The sequence below is a fragment of the Bombina bombina genome, chromosome 4 (assembly GCF_027579735.1).
Source record: "Bombina bombina isolate aBomBom1 chromosome 4, aBomBom1.pri, whole genome shotgun sequence".
In the NCBI taxonomy this organism is placed as follows: Eukaryota; Metazoa; Chordata; class Amphibia; order Anura; family Bombinatoridae; genus Bombina; species Bombina bombina.
The window spans coordinates 259,243,432-259,266,551 of NC_069502.1; the positions used below are offsets into that span (position 1 = coordinate 259,243,432).

At 41.9% G+C, this 23,120-nt stretch overlaps 1 protein-coding gene across 3 annotated transcripts in view; it reads left to right on the forward strand.

Annotated features, from left to right (window-relative positions):
• LOC128656174 (GRB10-interacting GYF protein 2) overlaps window positions 1-23,120 on the forward strand; it is a 556,473-nt gene that overhangs the window by 279,027 nt on the left and 254,326 nt on the right. For all 3 annotated transcript variants that reach the window (XM_053709919.1, XM_053709921.1, XM_053709920.1), the window contains exon 9: window positions 7,279-7,370. In XM_053709919.1, the coding sequence (XP_053565894.1) occupies window positions 7,279-7,370 (92 nt within the window). The remainder of the gene's footprint in view (window positions 1-7,278; window positions 7,371-23,120) is intronic.

The window sequence follows — 23,120 nt, forward strand, 5'->3', positions numbered from 1 at the left end:
AACTCAAAAGTTCCCCTTTACGGATCCAGGTCCAGGGATCCCAAGGCGACATTGATAGATGCTCTAGTAACGCCTTGGTCATTCAATCTGGCTTATGTCTTTCCACCGTTTCCTCTTCTCCCTCGGCTCGTAGCCAGAATCAAACAGGAGAAGGCTTCGGTAATTCTAATAGCTTCTGCGTGGCCTCACAGGACTTGGTATGCAGACTTGGTGGATATGTCATCGGCTCCACCATGGAAGCTACCTTTGAGGCAAGACCTTCTAATCCAAGGTCCATTCAAACATCCAAACCTAGTTTCTCTGCAACTGCTGACTGCTTGGAGATTGAACGCTTAATTCTAGCTAAGCGTTGGTTCTCTGAATCAGTTATAGATACTCTGATCCAGGCTAGAAAGCCTGTTACTAGGAAAATTTATCATAAGATATGGCGAAAATATCTTTGTTGGTGCGAATCCAAGGGTTACTCGTGGAGTAAGATTAGGATTCCAAGGTTGTTATCTTTCCTCCAAGAAGGATTGGAGAAAGGATTGTCAGCTAGTTCGTTGAAAGGACAGATATCTGCTCTGTCTATTCTGTTACATAAGCGTCTGGCAGCTGTGCCAGATGTGCAGGCGTTTGTTCAGGCCTTAGTTAGGATCAAACCTGTTTACAGACCTGTGGCTCCTCCATGGAGTCTAAATTTAGTTCTTTCAGTTCTTCAAGGGGTTCCGTTTGAACCTCTACATTCCGTAGATATTAAGTTACTATCTTGGAAAGTTTTGTTTTTGGTTGCTATTTCTTCTGCTCGAAGAGTTTCTGAATTGTCTGCTTTGCAGTGTACCTCACCCTATCTGGTGTTCCATACAGATAAGGTTGTTTTGCGTACCAAGCCTGGTTTTCTTCCAAAGGTAGTTTCCAATAAGAATATTAACCAGGAAATAGTTGTTCCTTATCTGTGTCCTAATCCAGTTTCTAAAAAGGAACGTCAGTTACACAATCTAGATGTGGTTCTTTAAAATTCTATTTAGAAGCAACAAAAGATTTCAGACAAACATCATCCTTGTTTGTCGTTTATTCTGGTAAGAGGAGAGGTCAGAAAGCAACTGCTTCCTCTCTTTCCTTCTGGCTGAAAAGCATCATCCGATTGGCTTATGAGACTGCCAGACGGCAGCCTCCTGAACGAATTACCGCTCACTCCACTAGAGCTGTGGCTTCCACATGGGCTTTCAAGAACGAGGCTTCTGTTGAACAGATTTGTAAGGCAGCGACTTGGTCTTCACTGCATACATTTGCCAAATTTTACAAATTCGATACTTTTGCTTCTTCGGAAGCTATTTTTGGGAGAAAGGTTTTACAAGCAGTGGTGCCTTCCGTTTAGGTTACCTGACTGTTTCCCTCCCTTCATCCGTGTCCTAAAGCTTTGGTATTGGTTCCCACAAGTAAGGATGAAGCCGTGGACCGGACACAACAATGTAAGAGAAAACAGAATTTATGCTTACCTGATAAATTTCTTTCTCTTACGGTGTGTCCGGTCCACGGCCCACCCTGGCGATTTAGTCAGGTCTAAAATTATTTTTGTAAACTACAGTCACCACTGCACCCTATGGTTCTCCTTTTTCTCCTAACCGTCGGTCGAATGACTGGGGGGGGCGGAGCCTGAGGGGAGCTATATGGACAGCTCTGCTGTGTGCTCTCTTTGCCACTTCCTGTAGGGATTGAGAATATCCCACAAGTAAGGATGAAGCCGTGGACCGGACAACACCGTAAGAGAAATTTATCAGGTAAGCATAAATTCTGTTTTTTTCTCTCTCATATCACACCAACTGTGTCTGAAACTAGAGATGCATAATATGCCTGGCAAGGAAGCAGTAGGTTCTGCAAAGCCTATCCATAATCTATAATTATTATTTTGGATATATAGTTTCTCTTTTGGTGGATATTTGGGAAAAATTTATCATATAAATTAGATGTGGCTTTTTGTAAAGTGGACCTACCAAATTTCTGTCAGTTCTCTTTTTAGGTGACTTTAATTTGGTGAACACTGGCTTGAAATGTGCGTCATAAAAATATAATTTAAAGGCAAAACATAATTTCCATTTTTCACTGTCTGCTGTATATAAACTATGATGAAATGTTTGTTTACCAGGTAGTATCTTTTTAACTAGATATTGCTTTTTTCTCTTGTAAGGTGTATCCAGTCCACGGATCATCCATTACTTGTGGGATATTCTCCTTCCCAACAGGAAGTTGCAAGAGGATCACCCACAGCAGAGCTGCTATATAGCTCCTCCTCTAACTGCCATATCCAGTCATTCTCTTGCAACTCTCAACATAGCTGGAGGTAGTAAGAGGAAAGTGGTGTAATATAGTTAGTTTTTTCTTCAATCAAAAGTTTGTTTTTAAATGGTACCGGAGTTGTACTATTTTATCTCAGGCAGCATTTAGAAGAAGAATCTGCCTGCGTTTTTCTATGATCTTAGCAGAAGTAACTAAGATCCACTGCTGTTCTCACATATGTCTGAGGAGTGAGGTAACTTCAGAGGGAGAATGGCGTGCAGGTTATCCTGCAATAAGGTATGTGCAGTTTAAGTTTTTCTAGGGATGGAATTTGCTAGAAAAAAGCTGCTTATACCGGATTAATGTAAATTAAGCATAAATACAGTGATTTAATAGCGACTAGTATCAGGCTTGCTATCAGAGGTATATACTCTGATTAATGTGCAATATAAAACGTTTGCTGGCATGTTTAATCGTTTTTATATATGCTTTGGTGATAAAACTTATTGGGGCCTAGTTTTTTCCACATGGCTGGCTTGATTGTTCATTATGTTTAAAAGCCATGGTGGAACCCCATATGAGAATGTGTACTAAATGTATTGATTTCACTTTAAACAATAAAGATCAGCTTTTATCTTTAAAAAATTTATCACCAGAGGATTCTGGCGAGGGGGAAGTTATGCCGACTAACTCTCCCCACGTGTCAGACCCTTTGACTCCCGCTCAAGGGACTCACGCTAAAATGGCGCCAAGTACATCAAAGACGCCCATAGCGATTACTTTGCAGGACATGGCGGCAATCATGGATAATACCCTGTCAGCGGTATTAGCCAGACTGCCTGAATTCAGAGGAAAGCGTGATAGCTCTGGGGTTAGACGTAGTACAGAGCGCGCAGATGCCTTAAGGCCCATGTCTGATACTGCGTCACAATATGCAGAAGCTGAGGAAGGAGAGCTTCAGTCTGTGGGTGACATTTCTGATTCGGGGAAACCTGATTCAGATATTTCTACTTTTAAATTTAAGCTTGAGAACCTCCGTGTATTGCTTGGGGAGGTGTTAGCTGCTCTGAATGACTGTGACACAATTGCAGTACCAGAGAAATTGTGTAGACTGGATAAATACAATGCAGTGCCGGTGTGTACTGATGTTTTTCCAATACCTAAAAGGTTTACAGAAATCATTAATAAGGAGTGGGATAGACCCGGTGTGCCGTTTTCCCCCCCTCGTATTTTTAGAAAAATGTTTCCAATAGACGCCACCACACGGGACTTATGGCAGACAGTCCCTAAGGTGGAGGGAGCAGTTTCTACTTTAGCAAAGCGTACCGCTATCCCTGTCGAGGACAGTTGTGCTATTTCAGATCCAATGGATAAAAAATTAGGTTACCTTAAGAAAATGTTTATTCAACAAGGTTTTATCCTGCAGCCCCTTGCATGCATTGCGCCTGTCACTGCTGCTGCGGCGTTCTGGTTTGAGTCTCTGGAAGAGGCCTTTCACACAGCTACTCCATTGACTGAAATACTTGACAAGCTTAGAACACTTAAGCTAGCTAATTCTTTTGTTTCTGACGCCATTGTTCATTTGACTAAACTAACGGCTAAGAAACCGGATTTGCCATCCAGGCGTGTAGGGCGCTATGGCTTAAATCTTGGTCAGCTGACGTGACTTCAAAGTCTAAATTGCTTAACATTCCCTTCAAGGGGCAGACCCTATTCGGGCCTGGTTTGAAGGAAATTATTGCTGACATTACTGGAGGTAAGGGTCATACCCTTCCTCAAGACAGGGCCAAATCAAAGGCCAAACAGTCTAATTTTCGTGCCTTTCGAAACTTCAAGGCAGGTGCAGCATCAACTTCCTCTGCTACAAGACAAGAGGGAACTTTTGCTCAATCCAAGCCGGGCTGGAAACCTAACCAGTCCTGGAACAAAGGCAAGCAGGCCAGAAAGCCTGCTGCTGCCTCTAAGACAGCATGAAGGAACGGCCCCCTATCCGGCAACGGATCTAGTAGGGGGCAGGCTTTCTCTCTTCGTCCAGGCGTGGGCAAGAGATGTTCAGGATCCCTGGGCGTTGGAGATCATATCTCAGGGATATCTTCTGGACTTCAAAGCTTCCCCTCCTCAAGGGAGATTTCACCTTTCGAGATTATCTGTAAACCAGATAAAGAAAGAGGCATTCTTACGCTGTGTGCAAGACCTCCTAGTTATGGGAGTGATCTGTCCAGTTCCACAGTCGGGACAGGGTTTTTATTCAAATCTGTTTGTGGTTCCCAAAAAAGAGGGAACCTTCAGACCCATTTTGGATCTAAAGATCTTAAACAAATTCCTCAGAGTTCCATCGTTCAAAATGGAAACTATTCGGACCATCCTACCTATGATCCAGGAGGGTCAGTACATGACCACAGTGGATTTGAAGGATGCTTACCTTCACATACCGATTCACAAAGATCATCATCGGTTCCTAAGGTTTGCCTTTCTGGACAGGCATTACCAATTTGTGGCTCTTCCCTTCGGGTTAGCTACAGCTCGAAGAATCTTTACAAAGGTTCTGGGATAGCTTCTGGCGGTCCTAAGACCGCGAGGTATATCAGTGGCCCCTTATCTGGATGACATCCTGATACAGGCGTCAAGCTTTCAGATTGCCAAGTCACATACGGACATAGTTCTGGCATTTCTCAGGTCACATGGGTGGAAGGTGAACGAGGAAAAGAGTTCTCTATCCCCACTCACAAGAGTCTCCTTCCTAGGGACTCTGATAGATTCTGTAAAAATGAAGATTTACCTGACAGAATCCAGGTTATCAAAGCTTCTAAAATCTTGCCGTGTTCTTCATTCTATTCCGCGCCCTTTGGTGGCTCAGTGTATGGAAGTAATCGGCTTGATGGTAGCGGCGATGGACATAGTGCCATTAGCGCGCCTACATCTCAGACCGCTGCAACTATGCATGCTCAGTCAGTGGAATGGGGATTACACAGATTTGTCCCCTCTGCTAAATCTGGATCAAGAGACCAGAGATTCTCTTCTCTGGTGGCTATCTCGGGTCCATCTGTCCAAAGGTATGACCTTTTGCAGGCCAGATTGGACAATTGTAACAACAGATGCCAGCCTTCTAGGTTGGGGTGCAGTCTGGAATACCCTGAAGGCTCAGTCATCGTGGACTCTTCTAGCTTGGCCTCAGTTAGCAACCCTGAGGTTCATCAGATTTCAGTCGGACAACATCACGACTGTGGCTTACATCAACCATCAAGGGGGAACCAGGAGTTCCCTAGCGATGTTAGAAGTCTCCAAGATAATTCGCTGGGCAGATACTCACTCTTGCCACCTATCAGCAAACCATATCCCAGGTGTAGAGAACTGGGAGGCGGATTTTCTAAGTCGTCAGACTTTTCATCCGGGGGAGTGGGAACTCCATCCGGAGGTGTTTGCTCAATTGGTTCATCGTTGGGGCAAACCAGAACTGGATCTCATGGCGTCTTGCCAGAATGCCAAGCTTCCTTGTTACGGATCCAGGTCCAGGGACCCAGAAGCGGCACTGATAGATGCTCTAGCAGCGCCTTGGTTCTTCAACCTGGCTTATGTGTTTCCACCGTTTCCTCTGCTCCCTCGACTGATTGCCAAAATCAAACAGGAGAGAGCATCGGTGATCTTGATAGCGCCTGCGTGGCCACGCAGGACCTGGTATGCAGACCTAGTGGACATGTCATCCTTTCCACCATGGACCCTGCCTCTGAGACAAGACCTTCTACTACAAGGTCCTTTCAATCATCCGAATCTAATTTCTCTGAGACTGACTGCATGGAGATTGAAGCGTGGCTTCTCAGAGTCATTCATTGATACCCTTATACAGGCATGAAAGCCTGTCACCAGGAAAATCTACCATAAGATATGGCGTAAATACCTTTATTGGTGTGAATCCAAGAATTTACTCATGGGAGTAAGGTTAGGATTCCTAGGATGTTGTCCTTTCTCCAAGAGGGTTTGGAAAAAGGATTATCAGCTAGTTCTTTAAAGGGACAGATTTCTGCTCTGTCTATTCTTTTGCACAAGCGTCTGGCAGAAGTTCCAGACGTTCAAGCTTTTTGTCAGGCTTTGGTTAGAATTAAGCCTGTGTTTAAACCTGTTGCTCCCCCATGGAGCTTAAACTTGGTTCTTAAAGTTCTTCAAGGGGTTCAGTTTGAACCCCTTCATTCCATTGATATCAAACTTTTATCTTGGAAAGTTCTGTTTTTGATGGCTATTTCCTCGGCTCGGAGAGTCTCTGAGTTATCTGCCTTACAATGTGATTCTCCTTATCTGATTTTCCATTCAGATAAAGTAGTTCTGCGTACAAAACCTGGGTTTTTACCTAAGGTAGTTTCTAACAAGAATATTAATCAAGAGATTGTTGTTCCATCATTGTGTCCTAATCCTTCTTCAAAGAAGGAACGCCTTTTACATAATCTGGACGTGGTCCGTGCTTTAAAGTTTTACTTACAAGCTACTAAAGATTTTCGCCAAACATCTACACTGTTTGTTGTTTACTCTGGACAGAGGAGAGGTCAAAAAGCTTCGGCAACCTCTCTTTCTTTTTTGCTTTGGAGCGTAATACGCTTAGCCTATGAGACTGCTGGACAGCAGCCCCCTGAAAGGATTACAGTTCATTCTACTAGAGCTGTGGCTTCCACCTGGGCCTTTAAAAATGAGGCTTCTGTTGAACAGATTTGCAAGGCGGCGACTTGGTCTTCGCTTCATACCTTTTCAAAATTTTACAAATTTGATACTTTTGCTTCTTCGGAGGCTATTTTTGGGAGAAAGGTCTTACAGGCAGTGGTTCCTTCCATTTAAGCCTGCCTTGTCCCTCCCTTCATCCGTGTACTTTAGCTTTGGTATTGGAATCCCACAAGTAATGGATGATCCGTGGACTGGATACACCACAAGAGAAATAAATTTATCAGGTAAGCATAAATTATGTTTTTTAGTATTAACAAGTTTAAATTACGATTGTTAACTGCATGGGAATTATTTTGTGTTTGTATTGTTTCCTAGAATGACTTAAATCCTGAGCGACTGAGTTGCCACCAGGATATCACAGCTTTGTACCAGTTGCAGCACCTGCAGTACCAGCAGTTCCTCATCCAGTGAGTGTAGAATTTATATATTTTTTCAAAATGTTACTATCCATGTCTGTAGTTAGTAATCTACTTTTGGAATGAGTTCTATTTATATAAGCACTGCATGTATTCCTCCTGAATTATTGTGTGTGTTTTTGTGGGTATTACATACCTTGTGAGTATAAAACTTGTTCATTTACCAGTTATAAGTTATTGAGACCACTAGCAAAAGTTTTACATGAAGTCCTAAAGAAATTGGTTTTCTTTCTAATGGCAGGGAGAGTCCACAAATTCATTAATTACTGTTGGGAATACAACACCTGGCCATCAGGAGGAAGCAAAGACACCCCAGCCAAAGCTGTGAGTGTCCCTCCCACTTTCCCTATTTTCTCAGTAATTCTTTGCCTTGTCTACTGATAGGAAGGCACAGAAAATGCTCTGAAGAAATTGAATCTTAAGTCATTTAATGGGTTGTTTCCCTGCAAGACAGGACTGTGGTTTTTGAAGTAGCAATGCAATCCTCTTAGTAAGAGTTGTGGTGAAAGTTAGCTCCTGGATGTCGCAGGGAAGCTTCCGTAGCCTCCTTCTAGTGTAAATTTAAACACCCCCTCTGGCAACCGGTGTAAGCTTACACTGCTTTCCTTTCGGACTCATCTCCCTGTCAGAAGTGGATGAAGCTGTCGCTATGTTTAGCCACCTATCAGCAAGCACTATCCAGGTGCTGAAAACAAAATAGGCATGCTCCTAAGCTTACATTTCTGCTTTTTAAAATAAGGATACCAAGAGGACGAAGACAAATTGATAATAGGAGTAAATTAGAAAGTTGTTCAAAATTGCATGCTCTATCTGAATCATGAAATAAAACATTTGGGATTAGCATCCCATTAAACCAGTGCACACAAAATTACTTAAGAATATGCTTTGAAATGGCTATTGAACAAAACAGACATTCTTACTGGTTAAATTTATTTGAGATTTTCAGAGAGTACCAGTTTGTGATAAATTTACTCTAGTGTAGGTTGCAGTAACCTTAGTCAATGCAGTATTTTTGGGTGACTTAGTGTCGTTAAACTCTCCCCTTTTTAAAATCAGATATGGAATGTTAGTGATATTTTAGATGGAGTTTAATTCATCAGTTGTAATCAAGATGCGATATAACTTACTTTTTAATGTAGTTATGTCATTTAAATTCTTACAGATAACAGTAAAGTATGAAGCCAAGTTAGCACTTCCCTTCAGATGCTCGCTGCCAGCCTTGGTTCTCCCAAACCATATCCAGAAACAATAAATATCGAAAATGGCGGCGCTGTGTCACCCTAGGGAATACAAGCTGCTCTTTTCCTCTGAGAAACCTGGCTTCTTTCACCTCCAAAATAAAAAATCTTACAATGGTGTAGCACGTTTCAAGCAGTATGGTAGGCGCACAAACAGGTTATACTCGCAAGATTTCAGTTTAAATCAGCCTTTTATTAAAACCATCACAATGGTACCTTCAGATGCAGCTTCAAAGTTTATTAAGATATAGCTCAACGTGTTTCGTCAAACAAGCCTTTATCAAGAGCATTAAAGGGATTGAAAAGTCAAAATTAAACTTGCGTATCATTTTAAGACGTTTTTAAATGCACTTCAATTTTCAAATGTGCTTCGTTCTCTTAGTATCCCTTGTTAAAAAATGAATACGCCTATATCATACACTAGTGGGAGCTGTTGCTAATTGGTGCCTGCACACATTTGTCTCATGTGATTGGCTAAATAGATATTTTCAGCTTCCTGTCAGTAGTGCAATGCTGTCCCTTCAGCAATGGATAACAAGAGAATGAAGATAATTTGATAATAGAATAGGAAAGTTGTTTAAAATGTTATGTTCTATCTGAATCATAAAATACATTTTTGGGGTTTACTATCCCTTTAAAATCAATACAGGTCAAAACAAGTTGTAGTAGCCTAGTACTGTTATACACAATATTTATAGCCATCAGCACTGCCTACCTTTCACAGACCACACCCATTCATAGTCCTGCTTACATCAGGGCTGTAACCTATTACTTTCATTTTTTGTTAGGAGGTGTCAAATGATAGATTAAAGTGTAATCAAGTATGCCAATGGAGGTGAATACATTTGTTTACTAACATCTCATAACAAAATAAGCTTACATTCTATATATATATATATATATATATATATATATATATATATATATATATATAAAACGTTGCAATCATAAAAATACCATACATTCGAAATTACTTTAGTTTTAAATAGACATTACTGTCAAAGATAAATCATATTTAAATAAACTACTGATCCTTCAAAATGGAATCTGTGATGGTATAAAACAAACACACAGAAGGGCGCCTCCTAGTGTAATAAAGTACAAATGGTGTACAAATATGTGACAGCAGATGTTCAGGTACTCACAAGTGTGGCAGCACTCACTCGTGCTTAGTAGTGCATACTGGAATCTCACAGTGTCCCAGCTCACTGTTCATTTCCCACAGGTCTCAGTCTAGGCTGTAGTCTCCAACCACAAACAAACATGGACAGGCTCTCAGTCAAGTGATAAGTTTTAAAATCACTTTTATTAAAAGCGGTTGGAGACTACAGCCTAGACTGAGACCTGTGGGAAAAGAACAGTGAGCTGGGACACTGTGAGATTCCAGTATGCACTACTAAGTACGAGTGAGTGCTGCCACACTTGTGAGTACCTGAACATCTGCTGTCACATATTTGTACACCATTTGTTCTTTATTACACTAGGAGGCGCCCTTCTGTGTGTTTGTTTTATACCATCACAGATTCCAGTTAACCTCTTCTATTTGGGAAGGAGCTGCCGTGAATTCAAGAATAAAAGACCATTGGAAGCAAGTCCAAACAGACAACACTTTTTTCAGTGATTGATTCACCTATGGACTGATAAGTTATATCATTTTGTATATTTTATCACACTATATATACGCTATATTTTTGTTGTATTTTGTAATCTGTTGACATTATAGGAGTGATCTAGCACTATATATATTTTGTGTATGTTCGTGCCCCCTTGAGTGGTGACAGAGTATTGTCATCAGGTTGGTTATATTGATTCTTCAAAATATGTACTAGTGCCTGTATAACCGGTATTAATCCGAATGTGCATTTTCGCCCATACAAAAAACAACAATCCACAACTATATAAATGAATATTCCGTAAACTAAATATAGACAATATAGTGTAGAATGTAGCGACCAATCCATAGGGATCTCACAAGATCACATGGCCATCTTCCATCCAATGGTAGAAGTCCCGATGTTTAAGTTCTCAAACGAGTACTCTAGTGCAAAACCTTCTCAAGTTGGTCCGCTCTTTCTTCTGATCATGTGACAGTCGCGTCACTCAGAATTTGTCCCAATCACATTCCTTTACCATGGACCTGGTCTTTCTCAGGATTTACTGAATGCAGAGTTAATGTGACAGCTCAATCCTATTTTATATGTAATCGGGAAAATAATTATAAATAATTCAAACCTTTAGCTCACAGAAAAATTTACTTTTGAAGTGGGCAGCAGAGTGCGGGGTATTTCATTTGGTTGCCACATTGACCTTATGCTAAAATTGTCTCTGAAACAGTGTTGTTTTTTCTTCATTGAGGGCAAGAGTGGGCTATGTATTTATATACATTCATGTCTGCACTCATTCTTTTGCAAGAGCATATGTGTAAGCATATGTTCCTACCTATTTAGAGAGAGGCATAAAAATAACAATAATAACAATACAAAAACAGTAAAAAGATTGCTTAAAGGGATATGAAACATTTTCTTTTGAGATTCAGACAGAGCATACCATTTAAAAAAAACAAAAATCCAGTTTACTTTTATTATGTAATTTGCTTTGTTCTAATGATATTATTTGTTGAAGGCATCTGGAGCACTACATTGCAGGTAATAGTGTTGCCATCTAGTGCTCTTGCATATGGATAACATTCTTGCAAAACTGCTGCCATATAGTGCTCAAGAAGTAGACTCCTAAGCATACATTCCTGCTTTTCAACAAAAGAATAAAGGAAAGTTGATAATAAAAATAAGCTTAAAATCGCATGCTCTTTCTGAACCACGAAAGAAAAATTTTGGGTTTTTCTTTTCCCTTTAAATGTTTGCTCTGATATGTTATTTAAACCCTAGTCATTTAGTATCTCATATGTATTAGGTAACCTGTTACCTTAGCCTTCCATTATAGAATTGACCTATTTTTCTTAAAGTGATAAAGTACAAATTAAACTTTCATGATTTAGATAGGGCATGTAATTTTAAACAACTTTCTAATTTACTTTTATCATCAAATTTGGTTTGTTCTCTTGGTATTCTTAGTTGAAAGCTAAACCTAGGTATGCTCATGTGCTAATTACTTGAAGGCCACCACTTATCTGAATGCATTTGACAGTTTTTCACATCTAGAGGGCATTCATGTGTTTCATATAAATAACATTGTTCTTACACACATGAAGTTATTTAAGTCAGCACTAATTGCCTGAAATGCAAGTCTGTCAAAAGATCTGAGATAAGGAGGCAGTCTGCAGAAGCCTAGATACAAGGTAACTGCAGAGGTAAAAAATTATATTTCTATAACTGTTTGTTATGCAAAACTGGGGAATGAGTAATAAAGGGATTATCTATCTTTTTAAACAATAAAAATGTTGGTGTTTACTATCCTTTTAATTATGTTGATAAACATATGACCTTCTATAGGGTAGCCGTTCCATGTTCTGGAATTATTAGAGGTAAGCTCTGACTGAAGAGTAGCCCACACTTGGTTCCTTAAAATTGTTGCTCCTTTACTAGTCTTGCAAGCCAATGTTGCCTATCATCTATATTTTATATATTTATTAGCTATTTGGGCAAATCTGCATTTTCTCCCAGCTTTTCATTCCTTGAATTTTATCATTAGTCTTAGCTTGATGATTGGTTTTCTAATAAGGGAACCATTATCATGTTACTTTTCAAATTGTTGTTTTCTTTCGTAAAATGATGGTCCACAGTCCTCCATAACACATGGGATATTTTTCCCGCCACTAGGAGGTGGTGTCTCTTAGTTTGGTTTTGGACTCGTAAGAGTTGGTTGAGAATAGAGGTGATTCCAGCTACTTGCTTATGGATTTAAATTTGGGAGCTCAGACCAATGTGAGGCCCAGTGTCCCTGGGAGTTACTAGTCACAAAGAAGACAGAAAAGAAAATTCACAGCAGCTGAATGTTACAGGGGAATAGGAATACTCCCTATGGGACTTCAGCCATAACTACCCTCAGGCACCGCAGGGACTCGTCCTTGGCCTCCCCCTGAGGGACACAGGTATTTCCTACTGCAACCCTCTGAGGTACTCAATACCTGCACTGGATAGGCACTCTACTGGATACTACTGCCGCTGCATTGACAAGGGTTTGACATGCCTGGTAAGCCAGTAGAGGGGTGCTGCGTAAGGTAAGTGACTTTACACAATGCACACACAGCCCAGAGACTTGTAGGTACTTTGTAGGTACTTTGACTCAGGTACAACATAGCCAGGGGATGTAGCTTGCTCTCCTCATAACACAGATTTTTCTTTTTTTTTTTCAGGTCCCTAGTTCATACCCTATTCTTATCAGGAACATAGTCAGGTAACACAGTTGCCCTTCGGAGGCCTCTACCAGCCTTGGTGAATTATTTATTGTACTTTTTAGGAAATAGGTACCTAGCCAACCACTAACTTCTCAATGCAGTTAGCTGTTCAATACATGAAACTATGGTTAGACGGGGAGCATGTTTTTATGAGGGAACAGTATTTATTATGCTTGGTGCACATAATATAATTTTATTACACTCAAAATGTCTTTGAAGCCTTCTTTGAGGCTCTGGCTTCTCTCTTTGGGGTATCTCCGCCCGCTTCCCGGGTTTTCCTTTTCACTCAGGAGCTGCTGTTAGGACAAAATCAGCTCAGGAAATTATACGGCAGTAATTTCTGAAGTTCTTAAAGGGACAGGAAACCCCAAAGTTTTCTTTCATGATTTGGATAGAACATACAATTTTCTTCATAAATGGAAAGAGTCCACAGCTGCATTAATTTTTTGGGAAATAAGAATCTGGCCACCAGGATGAGGCAAAGACACCCCAGCCAAAGGGTTTAAATCTCCTCCCACTTCCCTCATCCCCCAGTCATTCTTTGCTTTTCGTCCGAGGAGGGCAGAGAAGTGTCAGAAGTTTGTTTTTGTCTCTTATGGATGGTAGTACTCTTCGACATGGGACAGGAGTTTTAAGTAGTCCTGTCAGTGTGTCAGTGAGGGCTTGGATGAAGAGTCCGGAGATGCAGGAAGAGTCTTTCTCTGAAACCATCCCGACTCATTTTAACAACTACACAAGCAATCAGCGTTATCGAACTTCGCTTCGCTGCCTGCTTTCTTCTCTCAAGTCCATGGCGGAGGCGAGGCTGCTATCCGTCACACTTGAAGGGCCGTAAGATTCCGGTAAGATTGTTTCCTTTTACTTCTTCATGATTGTACTGTAACTCATTTGTTATTGCAAACTCACAATGAAAAATACAGGGTCTCAGTGGGACTCCTTTAGTATCTTGGAATCAAGCGTTAATATCTCCTGAGGGAAATTATTGAACGGGGGGGGGGGTAAATCATGTTTATGTGATTCAATCTGCTTATGTGTAGTGTTAACTTGACTCGTGGTTCTTAGAACTAACAGCCTTTTAAGTGACGCGACTTTACGGTCGGGAGTGCTTTTTTTGGACTCTACGGTTCACCTTGTGACTGGAAGTATTTGCGTTCTGGTCTCCCATTTCCACTTTCCTGACTGTGTGGCGACGGAGAAATCTAGTCCGCTGGTGTCTGGTTCTTAGGAGGTGGTGAGTGCCCCAGCCATTGTGGGTTTTAGGTGCCGTTTAAATTGTTTTATATTTAGTCAATTTTTTGGTATCCTTTATCCAGTTATGGAGGATACTGATGTTGAGATTGTTCAACTTTCTGATTCAGATTCTTCATCCTGTGACGAATGCGATTTGGCCCCAGTGACTCAGGTCAGTCAGTTATGTTCTTTAGGCCGTTCTAGAGCGCCTTGCTCCTCGGGCTCAGGGATTCAAGGTACTGCTGAGCCATCCTCCTGGGGGGGGGGGGGGCTGTCCTCCAAGAGGTGAGTACCCTACCTCTCCATACTTCTACACATGGGTAATTCAGGTTGTTTTTTTACCCCCGGAGATTGTGGCACATTTTCGTTTTTACATACTTTTGGAGCTTGTACGTCTACAATTTATTTGCAATTGTGTTTGTGCCCGATTGCCCAAGGACTCTTGGCCACAGGAGGGCATGTGCAGTTCCCTGCAGGTGTAACTGTTAAGGAGTGTTGTGCCTTTCCTTACAGGCTGGCTCGCCTTCGTGTTCTACTCAGACACGTTTTTGAGCTGTTTGTGGACCCTGCCCTTCTCAGTTATGGGACTCATCAGTCTCCTCCTTCGAATGGCTCACCTCGTTAGACAGGGGGATGAAGTAATCTCCTTTTAGTCTTATTGAGATCCATCCCATTTTTGTTGGAAGAACAGGGTTTCCGTTAGAATGGTCCTGCGGATCTTTCTGTTCTTCTTGGGCGTTAACCCTTGTGTTGCCTGTCATTTTATTTCATCCGGTTAGGATGAATTTTATTCTTTTTCATACTATGTTTCCTGCGGGAACTTCTCTGGGATCGATACTCTCTGCTTCTACTAAAGTTGTTCCGGACACGTTAGTCCCATGTTTGTCTGTTTTTCTTCCTCCTTCTCTGAGGGCGGATTTAGCCTGCTTGGCAGTTTTGACCCTGGTTGCAGGCTAGTCCTGCTTGGGTTCAGATCTTCTTTCTCATGGCTTATTCAGACACGTGGCGCCTTTTATACCTTGCTGGTTTGGGGCTTGTCTTGTGCTGGACGATAGGGTTCCCTTGGGACAGCCAACTAATGTGACCTGATGGTGGGCTTTCCTTGCTTGCAAACAGAAGGTTTGCGGTTGCTCAGCTGTCACTTTTGCGCCTCGTATGTGTGCTAGCACAATGGTGTTTTAAGGGGTTCTTTCCGTGTTCAGTGACGCGGCCTTGTCCTCTAGGTTCTTCCTACGACTTCCTGTCTTATGGGCAGGTGTTTATCGACTCTCTTCTTCAAGGGGCTCGTCGTCCTTACGGAGGTGTGGTTCCTTTTTTAGGGGCCTCTTCTGTGTTTGGGAGTTTGGAACAGATGTTTTATCTGGTTCGGGGATTGGGCTGCTCTTTGAGTTGTTCCTTTCCATCTGGGGAGCTGTTGGCTCCGCATTGAGACTTAGTCGGGTGTTTTTGCTAGATATCTTTGGGTCTAACGCCTGCTCGATTGTCTTTAGGTTGAAGAGGCTGTGTCCATTCTTCCACCCATTTGGGGGCCGGTCTTGGGGTTCCTTTTCTGTTCTGCTTTCAGATCTGCAGTTGCTTGGGCTGGTCTGGCTAGGTGTAGGATCTAAGATCTGTTGTTTATCCTCAGGTCTTGGGGAAGCCAGTGGACCTTTTTTTTTTTTTTTTTTGAGGATCTGTGCCTCTTCCCCTTTGAAATCTGTGAGTAGGTCTGGCGGCCTGGAGTGTGTCCTCTGCCTTGGAGGTTGGGCAATCTGCTAGTTTGTTTGGCTGCTTTTTCCTTTACAGAGAGTGTTTTCTCTGTGTCTTCCTACGGATGGCAGCGTGTTACTGGACTCTTTCCATCTGAAGAAAAGAAAATTATCAGGTAAGCATAATTTAAGTTTTTAAACAACTTTCCATTTTACTTCTATTATCAAATTTGCTTTATAATCTTGGTATCCTTTGCTGAAGGAACAGCATTGCACTATGTGCTGTAGCTGAACACATCTAGTTAACCAATCATGAGAGACAAAAGTGTGCAGGCACCAATCAGCAGCAGGATATGTGCATATTCTTTTTCAACAAGGGATACCAAAAGAATAAAGCATATTTGAAAATAGAAGTGAATTTAAAACTTTCTTAAAATTACATCCTCTATCTGAATCATAGAAATAAAATTTTGACTTTCCTGTCCCTTTTAAAGAGTTATTGATTTTTCTAAGCACTTACCTTTGCAGGAGCTGCCAGGGAGTAACTTGGGCTAGTGTCTGGAGCCTGTAATGAAGTTTCAATAAAAGTGTCAAATGAGTTATTAAGCTTAGTGTAGTTTTCTCTTCCAATTTTATTGTTTATGTATGTCCGGTGTATCTACATGCTCTGCGATTACACACTACGGAACAAAATGAATATGTCCCCACCAGTGTTCCCTCTAAGGCCAGATTTTGTAAGCGGCCCAACAGTCAAACAGTTAATAAGGTAATAATACCTTGCTGTCTGCATTGTGTTGTTTGCTAACTGCAGGGTGTGGTTCACTAATTAAAGGGACAGTCAAGTCCAAAAAACTTTCATGATTTAAATAGAAAATGTAATTTTAAACAACTTTCCAATTTACTTTTATCACCAATTTTGCTTTGTTCTCTTGGTATTCTTAGTTGAAAGCTAAACCTAGGAGGTTCATATGCTAATTTATTAGACCTTGAAGACTGCCTCTAATCTGAATGCATTTTGACCACTAGAGGGCATTAGTTCATGTGTTTTATATAGATAACATTGAGCTCATGCACGGGGGCGGAGCGGAGCTGTGCCGGAACATGGCTGCACTTTAGAGTTGCTCCGTGGCAAATCTCCCACCACTAACTCCACTAAGATATAAATCAGGGGCAAAACATCTCTCAGACCCCCAGGATGCAAAGCTGACCACCCACTAACCGCAAAGAGAGGACATACACCAACGGACTGCACCGACAGATCCAGAAACACTGCGATCCCAGAGCAGCCCCATACGCAATCCAGGTTCCCAATGGAGAGCCGGTTATAATCAGTTTCGCGCCTACGGCTCTATCGCTGCACCTCTTCAACACTGGGGTAACTTGATCTATGCTTTTAGAGGCTGAGGCGACCCAGAAAAGCTCCCGGAGGCTGCCAGAATGCCACACAGGAACGGATCACAGCGCCATTGCGGCCCCCACGTGGCATACGCAGCTGCAAATACAAGTGGCTATAAGGCAGTTGCAGCTACGACCGGCTAAAGTTGGGAGAAAGACCTGCCACCAATTCAGTAGTAAGTGCTGCCCTAGATTTATAGCCTGCAGAACAAATTGCTGACCAAATAGCCTAGAACCCTCTCATTTAACCCACACACGGCCAGAACTGTACAGACCAGCTACTTAATAGGAGAACCGCCTGGAGGGCAACATATACAGTGAAAAAAGGTAATTACACTGTGGACCACGCATTTACACACCTCAGTGACTCTTTACACCCTTAATCTGCCTTATTTATCTGAACGCACAGCAGACACAAACTGCAAACGCTGATATAATTTAACCCCCTTAAGTGTGTGGGTACTTTTACTGCACATATCCAATGGCATCTAGGCATAAACCCAGACCAGATAAAAAGGCAACTGCTGCAACTAATGCCACCATGAACTCCTTTTTCCAAAAACAGGATAGTGAGGTGACTGACAATATAAAAGACCCACTGTTGTCAGATATGCAGCACATTCATGAACAGCCTGACTCTTTACATGCACAGCAATTTCAACAAATCCAGACAGCTATGTCTCAATTGCCATCAAAATCAGACCTAGCAGACTTGAAATCGTTTATCAAAACGGAGATGTCCTCACTTAAGAGAAACATTAGTGAATTGGGATCAAGGATTGAATGTCTTGAGGAGGGTCAGGACACCCTGAACACCATGGTGTCAGACTCCAACCACCAAATGGTCCGACAGGAAATTATGATTCAATCTCTTCAACTTAAAATCGAGGACCTTGATAATAGGAGCCGAAGGAGTAACTTAAGAATAAGAGGGGTCCCGGAAGAGGCTACTCAAGACTCCCTGATATCCTATCTGCTCCAAATGTTTGAATACATTATCCCTTCACTAAAACTTACAGAATCCTCTATGGAACGTGCGCACAGAGCGCTGAGACCTATCCCAACACCTCCTAAACCACCCAGAGATATTATCAAATTTGCGAGCTACCTAGACAAAGAAGCAATATGGAAGCAGGTCAGATTGCAGCGTGAGATCAAATTCCAGACCTATAGCATTCAAATTTATCCTGATCTTTCGCCTACTATAATTGAGAGACGCAGAGAAATTTCATTTATCACACAGGTCCTACAAAAGAGGAAGGTGAGATATCGCTGGGGCTTTCCCTTCAGCCTCATAGTGCAACAAGACGGTAAGACCCATATCTACAAGGAATCAGATGATCTGGAACCATTCTCAAGAGGGCTCAACATCTCTTTCCCACAACAGACGCCAGGGCCAAAAGAGCGGCCCACCCCTGGAGAGCACCCAAGTCTCAAAGATCACAATGGACACTAGTCAACAAAAGAAAAAAAACGGACACTCCACCACCTTGTACAGACGCCTAATCACTTTTCACCAGAGGATTTGGTACTGCACATTCATTGGGAAGAAATATGAAAAGAAAAGAGAACTCTCAAGCCAAAAACTTGACAAGAATATTAATTGTCTGCTAGTTGACACTTGAGATGTCCGGTACCCTGCTAATGCTACACCACCACTACCCTGAACTGGTATTTCAGCACGAGGCGCATTGGGGTAGCACAAGAACAGAGAACTCTCGCTTCTAGAGCCTGATAAGTATTACATATGCCTGTTAATTGTTATGTGAAATGTTAGTTAAACTGTTATTAGATTGCACTAGTGTTTGACTCTTTAAGATATGGAGTATAACGTTGTGGATGTCGTGTCACTGCCTTCTTTCAGACATTTTACTGTTACGCACTTGCAGCAGAGCTGGCAGACTACTCTCCGCTCCCCGACACATCCGCGCACAGCATAAGAATGTTATATAGAAGGTTGAGCAGCCGTTTTGGTTTGTCAGGCGAGCGAGTTGGTATGGGGGAGCGGAGGACCGCAGAGTTGTTGTAATGTTCTGTATGTGTTGCATTGATTATGTTAACTTATATCACCTGCCGCCCCCTGTCTTCACATAACCCCACACCCCTATGACAGGTTACAGAAGACGCACCACCCCAACATGCACCACAGTGTCAAGACTTCTCCCTACGCCCAGAGCAACAGACAGGAGAAAAATTCAAACTTATGACATCACTTAGCAAACCTACACGTACCTAACCTTACCACCCTCCTACTGCGGGAGAATGGATAGAACATGATTGCTAAAATACCCCTAGACCTCATAATAAACACACAACGCACACGTTCACCAAATAGAATTAGAGCGCAGACTTATAGAGGACTAACAAGCAGACAATAGAAAACTGCCCCCAAAACAGCACTGACGAAATGCAGCCAGCACAGGACCTTATTCATCCCCTAAAATACGAATCTCACCCTTACGTAACCGGACAGAACAAGCCCAGAACTTAGTTATGACAATCTCTGGTCAACGAGATTTGCTACCCCCCTTATTGTTAGCAGATTGTAAATGTCTGCAATTTCACTTTTTCTGGTTATTGTTACTTATGTTATAATACTTTGTATGTTTAACATTGTTAAATACACACAATGTGATTTTAGGATAGTGTTAAGTAAGATTGTTCCCGGTCCGTCCTGCACCCCGACTCACGTTTACACTGGAATCCTTATGAAAATGTTGTCTCACAAACGATATAGCTCTCACATTCACCACAAAGATAATGGCTAGCCAAAGAGCACATTCTCAAACCAGCAATGACATTAACATTTATTCCGTCAACGCAAAAGGACTGAATATACCTAGTAAGAGAACAATTGCCTCAAAAGATTGACACAGAGCAGATCTTGTATTTCTACAGGAGACCCACTTCCGTAAAGGCAGAGAACCCACCACATTTGCACGCACATACAGTATCTGCTGTTGGGCCTCGCACCACCAACACAAAAAAAAACGGAGTGGGGATCCTAATCAAAAAAACAACCCCCTTCACTACCCTTCAAGCCATTAGAGACAGAGAAAGGAGATATCTAATATTAATAGGCCTTCTATACGGCAGACCAGTAACCCTGGTGTCGCTATACGCCCCAAACACAGCACAACACTCTTTTGTGAAAAAAATATCTAACTTAATTCTAGAACACCAGAAGGGAACACTTATGTGTGGAGACCTTAATATATCGCTAGAACCCGAGTTAGATTCTCAGCATTCCTCCACACCGATATCCCGAATCCAAAAAATTAAATCTTCTCTTAAAAATATTGTAGTGAAGGATATATGGAGAACCTTAAACCCTCAAACAAGGGATTACACCTTTTACTCTTATCCCCATGAGATATGCACATGTATAGATTATGTATTCACAGATATAGGAGGTCTTTCCCTGTTTACCTCTGCAAGAATCTCCCCAATCACATGGTCCGACCATGCCTCCATACTCTGTTCCCTGACATGGCCCTCAAAACCCATAAAAGACTATATATGGAGACTTGACGAACACCTCCTGGCAGACCCTGGAGTGACCCCTAGAATTCTGACTGTATTAACAGAATACTTTGAACACAATGTGCAACCTGACACAGAACCACACATACTATGGGACGCCCATAAAAGTGTTGTAAGGGGAGAACTGATTGCCATTAAGGCGCACCAAAATAAAGTAAAAAGAGCGCTAACCACCTCATTAGTCTCAGACATACAAAGACTAGAAACTCAACACAAAGCTTCGCCGACAGACAAAAACTTACTTAATGAAATCACATTGCTAAAACAAACTCTAGCTTCACACCTAGACAAGACATACAAAAGAAAAGCCCTACATTTACAACAAAAACATTACGAAGGCAGAAACAAATCAGGAAGACTCTTAGCTAGATACCTCAAACAGAAAGCGCACAAAAAATACATTATGAACATCAGGAATTGCGGGGGTCAACTTCAGTCCTCCACAAAAGACATAGCACACACCTTTAAAACCTTCTTTCAAAAATTATATAACATTCGTAGTAAGGGTGCTGGCGCCCCCCACCACGCCACACTTAGAGCACAACTAATAGAGGAATATTTAGGGAAACTTAAATTACCACGTATTTCTGACTTACAGAAAGAACAATTAGAAAACCCTATCTCGTTATCCGAACTAAAATTGGCTCTAAAGAACTTGCCCACTGGGAAAGCGCCGGGACCCGATGGTTACACCCATAAGTATTATACCACATTCCAAGAAATATTAAACCCACACATGTTATGCTATTTCCAATCTATAGATGAAAATGAATGTTTCCCTGCCAGAGCATTAGAAGCCCATATAATACTAATCCCTAAACCCAATAAGCCACAAGACCTCCCAAATAACTATCGCCCGATATCATTACTCAATACCGACATTAAACTTTACGCAAGAATCTTAGCCCACAGACTAAACATAATTCTCCCAGACATAATTCACCTTGACCAAGTCGGTTTTGTGCCGGGTAGGGAAGCGAAGGACAACACGGTCAGGGCCTTAAACCTAATACATTACGCCAAACTTGAAAACATACCATCAGTCCTCCTATCTACGGAAGCAGAAAAGGCCTTTGACCGTGTCGCCTGGGACTATATGCGAGCCACGCTTGTCCATATTGGGATTAGGGTCAAAAATCCTTACTAGGATCTTCTCACTATACTCTTACCCTACAGCAAGAATTTTAGTAAACGCTACTCTATCCTTCCCTTTTGCTATTTCTAACGGAACCCGTCAGGGGTGCCCACTGTCCCCACTCCTTTTTGCGTGCGTTATTGAAACATTAGCGGTAAAGATCAGGCAGAATCCCCAAATAACTGGACTCAGCATAGGAAGCCAGAGATTTGTCCTGTCATTGTTCGCAGATGACATTCTCTTCTCACTTACTAACCCCGAGAACTCAATCCCCCAATTACTAGATGAATTTAACACTTTTCAAGCCCTATCCAACTTTGCCGTCAACATGTCCAAATCAGAAATTCTAAACAAAAACTTGACTGGCCCATCCTTACTTGCCACACGAAAGGTAACCCCATTTACTTGGTGCCCCTCCTCACTAAAATACTTAGGAGTGCACCTCACCCCCTCATTAGATGACATATTCCAACTAAACTACATGCCCATCAAACACAATTTGTCATCATGGGGATCTAAAAAACTATCATGGTTGGGACATATCGACACCATCAAAATGAATGTTTTTCCACGTATACTATATCTCCTACAAACCTTGCCAATCCCCCTTCCTAAAGCGTACATCCCCTCATTGCAAAGAGCATTTAGCGATTTTATCTGGCGCAGGAGACCACCCAGAATAAGTAAACAAATAATGCAAATATCCAAAGCACAGGGTGGGCTAGGAGTGCCGAACCTTGCAGCCTATCACCAGGCCATTTTCCTGCAGAGGCTAGTAGATTGGAACATTCATCACGGTTATAAAAGATGGGTCGCACTAGAACACTCTATAATGGGAAAACCACACTTGGGTAGGTTATGTTGGGGCAACCCATCCTTATTTAAAACGTCTAAAACAACCCTATGATCCAGGAAACCTATCGGACCTGGGAGTACACTATTAACACGACGCACAATATCTCTTCGATCCCCTCACCCCTGACATCTTTGATCGAAAATGGAGGCTTTACAGTGAGGCCCTTCTTCACCCACATGACAGTGGACACGCCTAATAGGGACTTCACGGTACATACACTAACAGAGAACGAGTCTCTGCTATCTCAGGCAGACTTGGTTTCAAGGGGACACGATTGCTTCGCTAATTGGTTCACCTATAGA